The sequence below is a fragment of the Myodes glareolus genome, chromosome 1 (genome assembly GCF_982192425.1).
Source record: "Myodes glareolus chromosome 1, mMyoGla1.1, whole genome shotgun sequence".
Lineage (NCBI taxonomy): Eukaryota > Metazoa > Chordata > Mammalia > Rodentia > Cricetidae > Myodes > Myodes glareolus.
In genome coordinates this window covers 47622532-47635794 of record NC_142026.1, presented here as the reverse complement: position 1 = coordinate 47635794, position 13263 = coordinate 47622532, and the positions used below count along the sequence as shown (strand labels likewise).

The window sequence follows — 13263 nt, the reverse complement described above, 5'->3', positions numbered from 1 at the left end:
TTTATTATTCTCTTGACTAACATTTAAGCTCAGTTTCAGTGTTTATTATTTTCTCGTCTGTCTTTCTTGCTTTTCTCTTCTCCTCTCTTCTCCTCTCTCCTCCCCTCCTCTATCTCTCCTTCCCTTCTTCCTGTCCTTCCCTTCTTTTCTCTCTCTTCTTTATATGTAATACATTTAGATTATATTTAGGTATTTGATTTTGTTATATTTAAGCTATCTGAGTGTTATTTAAATTTTCTGTTGTTATGAAATAACCTTTGGAAAATGTTAAAATTAAGCCAGGTTGGTGATTCACACCTATAATCTTGGTTTTTGGGAAGCTGCAGTAGGAGTGTTACTGCGAGTTTGAGTCCAGCCTGGGCTACCTAGTGAGATCTTGTCTCAAAAAAGTAGAGGGTTGTGGGATGTCTTAGTTAGGATTACTATTGATGTCATGAAACATGACCAAAATAAACTTGGGAAGAAAGGGTCATAGTTCACTCACAGTTGTATAACAGTTTGTTATCAAAAACCTTGGAGGCAGAACTCACACAGGGCTGGAGGCAAGAGCTGATGTAGAGGTCATGGAGAAGTGCTGCTTACTGACATGCTCATCATGGCTTGTTCAGCCTGCTTTCTTATAGAAGCCCAGGGATTTCACCACCCTCAATGGGCTGGACCCTTCCCCATCAATCACTAAGTAAGAAAATGCCCTACAGCTGGATCTTTTGGAGATATTTTCTCAATTGAGGTTCCCTCCTTTTAGATAATTGTAGCTTTTGTTTAGTTGACATAAAACTAACCAGCACAAAGGAGATGTAATTGTTGAAGTTCTGTTTTAAGTCATTGATACATTATATTTTTCTATTTTAAAAATTCCTTTACAGAGGATTTCAGAAAATGTATAGGTGGGTGTGGGTGTGTGCACATGCACACGCATACGCACATGCATCACCATATGCAGTGCCCATGTAGGTCAGAAGAGGACATTGGATACCAAGAAATGGAGATACAGAGATGTGAGCTGCCATGTGGAGCTGGGAACTGAACCCAGGTGCTCTGCAAGAACAACAAGTGCTCTTGATTTCTGTGCCATCAGTCCAGCCCAAATAATAAAGAGAATTTAATTCAAAATTCCATGTTGTTTAGCTAATATTGATATAATTTTATCTTTTTTTTTTACAATAGAGTAAAGACAAGATTGCATCTTACAGCAAAACTTCAAAAATTGACCGAAGTGATATGGGCAAGGAAATGAAAGAGAAATCATCTATGAAACGTAAACTGCCTTTTACCATTAGCCCATCAAGAAATGAAGAGCGAGATTCAGACACAGGTAGAATAATTTATTTTCTGATAAATTCACCATGTTCTTAACTGTGGTTTCTTTTTACTTTTCTGTGCACCACTCCTCTTGACATTTTGGCTCATAGAGAAAGACTGAGTATTTCAGATTTGTCATGGGGGCAGAAGTATTTCTGTTTATCATCCAAACTATGGTTTCTAATAGATTTAAAACAATGTCTATATTCCTTACTCTGAATATTTATAACAAATCTCTTAGCATGTTCAGAACTTAGTTTTAGGGGTTCATTTCACTAATGAAAATTGTTCAGTATGATAAACATTATTAATATTTTGTATATATGAGAAAAAGATGTTGCATTTTTTATTGCCCTTTGGACATAGCAGAAAAATTTAGGCATTTTTGATTCACAGATAAAGTAGAAATATGTAGTACATCCCAAATGAGGCTAACTGCTTAATTCATAGTTATTTTATTTCTCAAACTCCAACATGTCAGGGGTCACCAAATGTACATAAGGGTGCTAGCAATCAAGCCTGTTACCTAGATTCAATCCCTGGGACCTACATGTTGGAAGGAGAGAACTGACTCTCCAGAAGTTGTTCTTTGAGTTCCATATATGTGCCATGGAATGCAGGGTGGATATCTTAGTCGCCATTCTGTTGCTGTGAAGAGATACCATGACCACAAGCAACTCTTTAAAAAAAAACAAAACATTTAATTGGAGCTTGCTTAGTTTTAGAGGTTTAGTCGAAGCATTGAAGCACAAAGGCAGCCATGGTGCTGGAGAAGTAGCTGAAAGTTCTGCAGCTGGATCCTCAGGCCGCAGGAAGAGAGAGACTCTGGGCTTATAATGGAGTTTTTATAACCTCAAAGCCCACCCCCAGTAACACACTTCCTTTAGCAAGGCCACACCTCCTAATCCTTTCAAGTAGTGCCACTCACTGGTGACCAAGTGTTCAAATCTATGATCCTATGGAGCCATTTTCATTCAAACCACTACAGGGGTCATGGGCATGCATGCAGATGTTTGTGATTGTGTGTGTACATACATATGTAAAAGTGCTTGTGGAGGCCAGAGGTCATTGTTAAGTAAGTGTCTTCTTCAGTTGTTTTCCAGCTAATTTTTTTTTTAAGCTTGAGAGCAATTTTACTAACATTTGAAAGAATGTCTCCTCCAGCTGGCCACTCCGGCAGGACAGGCAAGCTGTGATCTCAGCAGACGGTAGGAGGAGGAAATCTTGGTATTTGATCAGTGTTATTACCTGACAAGATAATTTGGCTTCTGTGTAAATTCTAAGTTTTTCATTTTCATAAGTACAATTTTTCTTCCACATTACCAACTTCAGAGAATTATGACCTTGAAAAGTGATGTAGTGTGATTCACTTTGTGACATAGTAATTAAGTGTGACATAATGAATCAATGGTAGGTAAGGATTTATTTTTATGGGTTTTTTTTTTGTCTGTATGTATCTCTGTGTACCACATGTGTCTGATACCTATTGAAGCCAAAGAGTGCATCAGATCTAGCAGAACTGAAGACAGTTGTGAACCACCCTGTAAGTGATGGCAATTAAAACTAATTCTTGGCCAGGCGGTGGTGGCGCACACCTTTACTCCCAGCACTGGGGAGGCAGAGGCAGGCGGATCTCTGAGAGTTCTAGGCCAACCTGGTCTACAAAGCTAGCCCCAGGACAGCCAGGACTACACAGAGAAACTCTACCACAAAAAAATCATAAGGGGGGAAGAAAAAAAGAAAGAAAATTATGTAACATGAAGGCCGGCTTGTTGGGGTATCTGTCCCACGCAGTACACCACAGCCCGCAAGCCCCAAAGAAAATTACACACAGGACTCCATAAGATTAGAAACTGATTGGCCCATTAGGTCAGGCTACTTATTAGCTCTTATAACTTATGTCACCCCATTATCCTTATCTGCATTAGCACATGGCTCAGTACCTTTTCCAGCCGGGCAGCTTACATCTTTCCTCTCTGGTGGTCTAGGCAGAACTACAGAGGGAGCTTCCTGCTTCCCAGAATACTCCCAGTCTCTTTGCTCCACCTCTACTTCTTGTCTGGCTTTCCCACCTATACTGCCTGCCTGGCCAATCAGCGTTTTATTAAAATATGATTGACAGAATACAGATAATTCTCCCACACCAGAAAATAAGTCCTCTGGGAGAACAGCCAGTGCTCTTAACTGCTGAACCCTCTCTTCGTCCTAGCTAAGGATTTTGTAATTTAATGCAATGAGAACACTAGACATAGTCGAGAGTTGATTCAACTCAGCAATGTAAGATGAAACTAGATTCCTCTTAGTCTTTCTTTCCTTTTCCCTTTAGTTTATACATGAACTTTTTCCTTAAACATTTTCCCCTCAGAGTTAGTTGCATGCTCAACTTCTTGTCAAAAGGGAGCACTAGAGTGTGTTTCTTCCCATGAGACTTGGTTCTTTATTAATGAAATGACCTCCTTAGAAACTGCAACTTCTAGTCAGGTGTGATGGTATCTGCCTTTAATATCACAGCACCCGAAAAGCATAGCTGAGCAGATCTCTGTGTGTTTCAGGCCAGCCTGGGATACATAGAGAGCTCTGTCTCAAAAAACCAAGAAACTTTAAATCTACTGTTACTGATTAGTGTCCTGAACTTGCATGAGAATACCAAAAGCCAAAACCTGATGGTATTTGTCACTTTGATCATGATTTGGGTATTCCTAATATGAAAGGAAACACAAATATAGGGCAGATGACTTTTATAATGTTATCACTGTTTATAAAGTGTAATAAACTGATGAAGTTTTTTACCTTTAATAATTACTAAATATTGTTTATCTATTTTGAAGTAAAGTCTTATTATATATTCCTGGCCAGTCTGGAACTCACAGAGATACACTTTGCCTCTTCCTCCTGGTTGTTGAGATTAATGGCATAAGCCACTATGCCTGGCATTATTAAAAGTTTCTAATAAATCTAATAAGTATCCATTACCAGTTATACAGTTATACTAACTCTTTTTTTTTAGTCTCATGCCATCTAAGGGAAAGTCATAACACTGTATGTCAAAGTACTAGACAGCTGTCTTAGATGCCCTGTATGAGGCTCTTTCTTGACTGCTAAACTAAAAACCTACAGTTGTTTGATGAGGAGTAGTGTCATCAAGACTGTCTTTGTAGACTGCGCTTTTTTTTATATCCTGAATCACTTCTTTATTAAAAGAGGGCCTTCTGATTCTTCATGTTTCTCCAAGATAATCATACCTAGCTGAGAAGCCTCCAGCAGTTTACAGATATTCCCAAACTCAAATAGCATTTGAAAGGACGTGGTTTTACTTATGATAGTCCTAATAGTCTATAAAGATGAACTAGTAGTGCCTATCATTTCAGTTTGCATATTATAAGTAGCTAGAAATATCATACATACGATATATAATTGTGTGTGTATGTGTGTATATATATGGTCTCCTCTTGGTAAACATCATTTATTTGGCACTATCGTGTTTTCTCTTGACATTTAAGGCAGTGTGATTCAAGAAAATTCAAAGAGGCACAGTCTGGTCCCAAAGTTGTAGACTATGTTAAATTTTGTGAATGAAGCCTTCTCTGTCAGCCAGCCATAGAAATTCACCTTTCCTGAGGCTGTGGATGTCATTAAAGGGCTTACTTTAAAGTGACTCAAGCAAAGTGGAGAGAATAACATGCTTTACAAGATGTGTGTGTCTGTGTGTGTATGTGTTAGTGTGTCTTTGTCTCTGTGTGTGTCTGTGTCTCTGTATGTGTGTGTGTCTGTGTGTGTGTTTGTGTGTGTGTGTTAGTGTGTGTGTGTGTGTGTGTGTGTGTGTTTTGGGAGAAGAAAGGGGAACAAAGGTTAAGGGGAGAGAGATGAGACATCACGTTTTCTTTATCTACAGAAAAAAGATTTAAATACAGACACGTTTCTATGACATAGAAGTAGTAGAGGGAAGAATATAGGATCATGGCGAACAAATAAAGGGAGGGCCGGTGAAATATTATGACAGTGTGAACATGAGCAAAACATACCATTGCTTGGGAGGGAATGGCAGTGGAGATGAATCTCTGAGTTAAGAGGCCAGCCTGGTCTATATAGTGAGTTCCAGACCATCCAAGGCTACCTTGGATGAGACCTTGTCTCAGAAATTATTAAATACATAAGTTAAGCCAAATAGTCTATGGAAGCCATTTAAAACTTTGCTTATTTCTATGTGAAATGTCGGATTTTTTAAATGTAATTCTTATGTAATTTGTGCAATACATGTTCATCGAAAGTCTTGTCTTTGAATCAGCTTATCAACTTGCTTTACATTTGATTAAAGGTTATTTTATTAATGATCCCCTTTTCTTGAACAAACCTTCTAATTACTAAACTGAGAAGTTTAAAGTTCTCATATATTGTATTCTGTGATTGTTTTCTAATTTGCTTTCTTCCCCAACATTTGATTAGTCATACTTAAATTGTTAGTTCTGTATGTAACAATTATTCTGGAAAGGTACATATGTGTCAATAAACCAAGGCTGTGACTATAAGAATAGTAAGTTGTGAGTTAAATGACTTACGATTTAAAAGTAAAAGCAGCTCTGTTTGTATCATCAGAGTTCTCAATAGCTGTCTTAAATTGGTCGAAGTCCATACTCTAAGCCTAGATTGTAAGATGATAGTTTTGGATGATCTCTGTCTTCGTTAGTAAATACGGCAGTAATTCCTCTGACTGGGAATGAGTACAATCTGTGATGAGTACTGTGATGAGTGCAGTCCTACTCTGTGGTCTAGGACGATACTGAGGTCCTAGGTGTTCTTTTGTCTTGGGAGTAATTTTGGTCGTCACAGAAAATAAGTTTGATTAGCTTACTCAAAGACAAATTCTAAACGGAAAATTGGTGATAAGAACATTGTCTCTCATATTGACAGAGTTAAAAAATATAGCATCAAAAGAGCTATACTTAAACAACATCATAGTGTTATTGGTTTACATTTTTAAACTTTAAGGTACTCTGCTTAGGAAACTGAAATGTTACATGTTGGACAAACCTGTATTTTAAATGTCATTTGTTGTTCCAAAATACTATTTTTGAGGTAAAGCCAGTGATACATCATTGCCTAATTAACTGATGGTCTTTTAAAAATATTGTTACATTGAATTCTGCATTTCCCTTCGTATGCTTTTTTCTTTTCTCCTGTCTCTTTTCATTCTGTAGATTCAGACCCAGGACATACAAGTGAAAATTGGGGGGAGAGACTTATATCTTCTTACAGGACATACTCAGGTAATTAGATTATCAGGTGTTCCTGTTTAGCCAGTGGATTTTGTAATGTTTATTTGAGTAGTGTACTATAAATAACTTGTTTTAAAAACAGTTTATAGATATCTTTGCTAAATTAAATGAATCCACCAAAATTTTCAGCTTCAGAGTCTTCCCTAAGAGAGGATGCTGAGGCTCCTGGTCTGCCTTGTAAATTCTTCCCAAGTGTACTTATTGTGATAAACGGCATTATCATACTTGTTTAGTCAGGTGATTTCTTCTTTTAAAATAGATATTTAAAAATAGTATTCATTGAATTTTGTAGTGTTTATTGATTTTTGCTTTACAGGTAGAATTTAACCATAAGTGTATTAACATATGGGGTCACCTAGACAAATGTCCCCCCCCCCCATTAACTGTGTTAGAACTTCTCTAGTTAGTTACAGCTTCAGTTGTTTGGGATTCATAATTACTCTAAATAAAAAATATAGGCGAGAAACTCCCTCATTCTAAAATAAAGAATAAAACTAATTGTTTTTAAAATAAGGCCTCATTGTGTAGGTCTGGCTAGCCTAGAACTCTTTGTATATCAGACTGGCCTCAAACTCACAGAGATCTGTCTGGTTCTGCCTCCTGAGTGCTGGGATTATAGAGCATGCTTCATCATGGCAAGCAAGACTAGTTATTTTGACTGATCTTTCTTCTTAAAATTTGACATTCATCTTTGAACTTACCAAAATGAAAATCTTGTATAGCCCTTGGGAATTTCATTCTAGTTTTTAGCATATGACACTTAGCTATAGAAATTGAACACAAAGCTACTGTTTCTATATGTATTTTATTTATCTTACAAATTTGGGGGACTCTCTAGAGGTGGGGAAGAACTAATTTCATTCTTAAAGTTATCCTGAAATCATTGAGGAAATAAGTTCCTTATGGCTGTGTTTGCTGTGGCATCAGTGTGCCTTTCTGAAGGGGACTGCTGAACACCAAGACCGACCCAGGCCTGATGAAGTAGACTGTGGTCTGCCTGCCACTGCTGACGAAGGCACAGTCACCTGCTCATAGCGTTTTTAGTACCTGGGCTTAATAGCAGTGCCCCTCTTCCCCAGGATGCAATATTCATCCTGGCGAGTAAGTTATGCTCACCTGCCTCCATTGTCTTACTTGGAAACTACTTCACTGGGAAATACTTTATTCCTTAATTTTTGAGACACTAATAGGTTTATGAGCCAAGTTTTCCAAGAAAAAGTTTTGTCCCTTCTCTGTGGTAACTTTACACTTAATTGAAAAGTGACAATGAGTGTTGTGTTTATTCTGACAGGAAAAGGAAAAAGCACTGATCTTCTAGAATGTGAGAGGGGCATCTCTGTTCCTGAAACTCTAAATGCTAAGAAAGGACAGAAAGATGGATTTGATGGAAAGAGCATTTTAGTTTTTATTTTGATTAGTATTAGGTAATTTTCTTAGAGTTTTTGTTAAAAGACTTAAAATAGACTGAGTGGAATTTCAGTTCTGTGGCAGACAGCCCTAAATGATGGTATTTGGTTGTACCTGTGTTTAACGTTTTGACTCATTAGAACAAATGAGTATGTGTTTTAGTTACTGAGAAATGGAGCACTTGACTGGAGATACAGCTCCGTGGTTGAACTCTTACACAGCACGTGTGAAATTCTTAGATTTGATCTCCAGCTGCCCCACCTTCAAAAACAAACAAGCAACCATGAGAACTGTCTAGCTCCTTTTCAGATAAACAACTGCCATCACTGTCTAATTGATGCCCAGTCAAATGAGGCGTTCGGAGTATAGATGCCACATAGTCCCACATAGTCTTACTGATGATTTCTACTTTTACAAACTATGTAGATATGTGGCTGCATACTTTAGACCCAAGCACTTCGTAGACAGAAGTCAAAACGTTTACAAGTTGGAGATTGCTAGGCTGTGCAGTGAATCCTGTGTTATTTTGGGCTATATAGTTTGGTTCTGTCTCCAAAACAACAACCAAAACCACACAAAAAATTAAAAATAATAAATTTTAAATATAAACTTTAGAATATAGTAGTCTGATATTTAGCAATCTAAAAATTTAATATAATTGTCTCAAATTTAGCTATACCAGCCACGATTCAGTTCACTTTCTTTTCCTAGTTCATGTAAAATATAAATTTTTTGAAGATGATTATGATAACTCAGAGGAAAAAAACTAGTTCATATTGAATGCAAGTGTAAAATTTTTGTTTAAATATTTGGAATACATCCAATTTGTCTTTTTCTGAAGTACTTACATATTTGATCATTTGATAGTATAACCAGGTATATACACTTTAGAATGTCATCCTTTTTGTGTGTGTGGTGGGGGAAGAGGCAAAGTCTCACTATGTAACTTTAGCTGATTTAGAACTATGAAGATCTGGCTGGCCTTTAATTTAACTCAGAAATCCACCTGTCTCTGTCTTCCCAGTGCTGGGATTAAAAGCATGCACTACCATATTCAGCATGGAGTGTCTGTATTTTTTAATTATATTAAAATTCACAGTTTTGCAAGTAATAAGCAATTCATCTAGGTGTGGTAATCCACACCTATAATACCAGCACTCCAGAGGTGAGGGTGCGCAGCCAGTCTGTCACAGGTTTAAGGTCAGCCTAAGCTACAAAGCAGAAACCTGTCTCAGAAACCACAAGAGGTAAGTACTGGTAGGGTTCTACTCTTGTTGCCAGGTTGTATTTCTTTTCTTAGAAGTATTTTTCAACATTCTCTTAAATGTTTGTATATTAGATTAAATTAAATATTTTGATTCTAGGAGAGAAATACATTCACTATATTTAAAAATTGTTATCAGTTGAAAGGCCATTCAAAACAACAGTAGTCGTTCCTCCCTAAACATTAGAAAACAAAGATCTGTAGAGAATCATTAAGACAAAGAGTCTGTATTTCAGGGGAGAAAAGTGTTCTCCAAAGACATCTTTAAGGCTTTGTAATAACTTTAGTGATAGGTTAAATATTGTGCTAGATTGGATTTTTGTGAAATCACTTCATTACTGATGATCAAGAATGATAAAAATGAAAGATAGACATATTTGTATAATCAACATATAATGAGGTTGATTTTGTTGTTGTTTGTTTTTAGTAAGTCTTGAAACATTTGGTTTTGTTTGGAAAAAATAAACCATTCAACATATGGACATAGTAGCAGTTCACAGAATGATTTGAATCATTTGTGAGCAACAAAGTTTAAAATATTAAGACCTCATTTGTCTAGATCATTGCAATACCAGTTTTTTTTCTAATTAACTGGAGGTGGTACACTGGACCAATCATTAACTTCTTGTGTCTATAGATAATATTAGGTTTTAATTGATTTAATATTAGGTTTTAATTGATTTTTGAAACTTGCAAGATTTACTATTATTTAATTTCTGCTAGTTTCAAATTTTTAAATTATTTTTTTAGCTTCTTTTTTCAAGTACTTTTAAACCTGAATTTTAAATTCCAGAAATAGGTATCTAATAGGTAATAACCAGACCTTTGAGTCACTTGTACCTGGTATCTGAATTAATTTAGGTGAATTCTTTTAATTCCTAAAAGAAAAAAGATACCTGTAAATCGTACCTGTACCATCCAGTGCAGCCTGAGCCCATTTCACAGAACTGGGAGTACTTTGCGTTGCTGGAAGGATTTCTGAACAGTTAAAATGGACCTCTGTGGTAGATTGGACCTCTTTGAGAAGGACTTTGGAAATTTCTGGCTCTTTGCAGGATATGTTTTAACTCCTAACCACACAGAACCTTTAGTTGTTCATATTTAATTTTGATTGCATATTTAATTTTGATTGCTGTCATTCCATGTTTAGCTTTCCAGTCACTGCAGGGAAATGATATGGTGGCTTTTCTTCAGTAATTGTTCTTTTTGTTGAGACTTGTCTTAAATGCTTAGCCTCTTACAAGATTGTACAAGTAATTGGTAGAATTAGGACGATAATTGTAAGACTCATTGGTATTTAGGCTTAGCAATAATCCTTGATACTGTGTGGAAGAGAATTTTCAAAGATGTAATATACTTGGCTTTTTGTCCATAGATTCAACTGATTACAGATAAAAATACTGAGAAAAATAACTACAGAATTTTTTCTTGTCATTATTTCCTAAACAATGCAGTATAACAATTATTTCATAGCCTTAATACAATATTTCATGTTATAAGTAAATTTAGACATAATTCAAAGTGTATGAGAGGAATCACATGAGTTATATACAAATTCTGAACCATTTTATCTTAGAGAATGGAGCAGTTGCAGGTTTTATTACCCATAGTACTAGAAACAATCCTTAGAGATACCAAGAAACAACTCTTTTAAGGACTATTTGAATTGTTGTTAAATATTTTACACTTTAATAGAACAGTCAAAATTAAAATGTTCCTAGTAGTAATTTTTTAACAGAATCAAGAATATATTTTTCTAGAACTTTCAGAAAAATATTGCTTATATAACTCTAGCAGTTTTGTCAGGCTGCCTCTAGTATACACACATTGTCTATATGCACACATAGCATCTACCAAAGAAGTTGTCTTGAATACTTACATTTGTTTCCAATTCTTACATATTTATTAATCGTTACAGAGAAAGAAGGTCCAGAAAAGAAGAAAACAAAAAAAGAAGCTGGAAGTAAGAAATCCACCCCAGTTAGCATTCTTTTTGGTTACCCACTCTCGGAACGAAAGCAGATGGCACTTCTAATGCAGATGACAGCAAGGGACAATAGTCCAGGTGATTGACATTTACAGTAATTGAGTTAATATGTCTTAGTTGGCCTAGAGTCCGGGTAACTTTCTTTAACAATTCTTTTCTACTAATTTGAGTTCTTATCCTTTATTGAATTTAATCAGCACTATTCATAATAACAGTTTTTAATTTTCTTATTGTTTGCATGACATTTTACTATTGTATCCTTCAGTGGGATTACAAGGTCTGTAAGAGAAGGAGTCCTTTATACTTACTGGGCATTAATTAAATAGTTACTAAATAAAACAAGGAATTTGAAATTGAATAATCAGCTTGAAAAATTTGCAAGTGGGATCCTATTTTATTTTTTTGAATAGCGCTTATTTTAAAATTTAAGGGTTTTTTTTTTAGAAAATTATTTATTTTTAAAAAAGAGAAATTTTATGTGCATTGGTGTTTTGCCTGAATGTATGTCTCTGTGAAAATGTCTCATTGGCGTTACAGACAGTTGTGAGCTACCATGTGGGTTTTGGGACTTGAACCCGGGTCTTCTGGAAGAGAAGCCATTACTCTTAACCTCTGAGCCCAGAAAATTACTTATCTTTTTATGAGTGTGTGCATGCATTAGTATGTGTGTGTGCCTGACCATTTGTGTGCACCACATGCATACAGCAGTCAGTGGGGATTAGAAAAGGGTGTCAGGCCAGGTAGTGGGGATGCTTGCCTTTTATCCCAGCATCAGGAGGCAGAGGCCAACCTGGTCTACAGAGTGAGTTCTGGGACAACCAGGGCTACACAGAGAAGCCCTGTCTTTAAAAACCAAAAAAAGAAAAAACAAAAAGGTGTCAGATCCTCTGGAACCTGAGTTACAGACTGTTGGGAGTGGCAGGTGTGTGCTGGGATCTGAACCCAGGTCCTATGCAGGAGCACCGGATGCTCTTAGCCACTGAGCTGTCTCTCCAGCACTAGTTTATAAAAAATAAAATTTTCTGTTTTTATTACTCCCATTATTTCTTTGTTTTTTTTTTAAAACTTTATCTCTCCCATTTGAGGCTATGTGTTCTCTAATATAAGGTATTTGAACGTTTATTTACCTATTATGTGTATATATGCACATGTGTATATGGTTAGAGGACAGCTTGTGGGAATTAGTTTTCTTTTGACATGTAGAAGCTAGGGATTGAACTCAGATTGGTAGGCTTGGTAGCAAGCACTTTTATTCCCTGAGACAACTCATTGCCCCAACATTCATCATTTCTATCATAACTTGATAAAGATTGGACAGATGAAAGATATGCTAAAACATTTTTATAGTTCTCTGAAAAGGAAAGTTTTTCTCATCCTTGATGCCTATCTCCACCCACTATAGCTAGCTCATCACTATTGGGGAGTCTCATTCCTATACTCAGGGATTTTCTGGGCATAAACACAAAGATCAGTTTCGTCTTGTCTTGTCTTCGCTGTGTATGCCAAGTGAGTTAGTCAACTGCCAAGTCACATCTTCAGCCTCGTGTTTACTTTTTAGTTTGAAATAGGTCTCACTAAGTTGTCCTTGCTGACTGACCTTGAACTTCATAGCCAAGCCAGACCTTTGGTAATTTTCCTGCCTCAGCAGTCTGCTGAGTGTCTATTATTACAGGTCTATACCACTAGACCAAGTCAGAGATGTATCTTTTGTTGTTGTTGCTTGTGTGGGTGTTTGCTTTTTTTTTCTACATAAATATTGTTATATTACATTAATCCACAACTGGTTTTTTTCATTTAAGGATGGTTGCTAGTCAGCTTTATTATAATGTGTAAAACTAGAGTGGAAAGCTTTTGAAGTTACAAGTTGTTAGCTGTCATGAACATGTGTTTAGAGTTTTGGATTGACAACTTTACCCGTTGATGGATCCTTTAATTTATAAGAAAGTCAACAAGTCATTTTCTTAAATAATTTAACTGTCATAATTATAAAATTTATTCAACACATCTTTTTTGAGTTCTAGTGTGTAGCA

The 13263-nt window shown here is 36.2% G+C and overlaps 1 protein-coding gene across 3 annotated transcripts in view; it reads left to right on the top strand.

Annotated features, from left to right (window-relative positions):
* Window positions 1–13263, top strand: part of Ankrd12 (ankyrin repeat domain 12) — a 110873-nt gene that overhangs the window by 27465 nt on the left and 70145 nt on the right. For 2 of the 3 annotated variants that reach the window (XM_048442091.3, XM_048442092.3), the window contains exons 3-5: window positions 1168–1315; window positions 6498–6566; window positions 11165–11311. In XM_048442091.3, coding sequence (XP_048298048.3) covers window positions 1168–1315; window positions 6498–6566; window positions 11165–11311 — 364 coding nt within the window. The remainder of the gene's footprint in view (window positions 1–1167; window positions 1316–6497; window positions 6567–11164; window positions 11312–13263) is intronic. The other variant, XM_048442094.3, reaches the window with a different exon arrangement.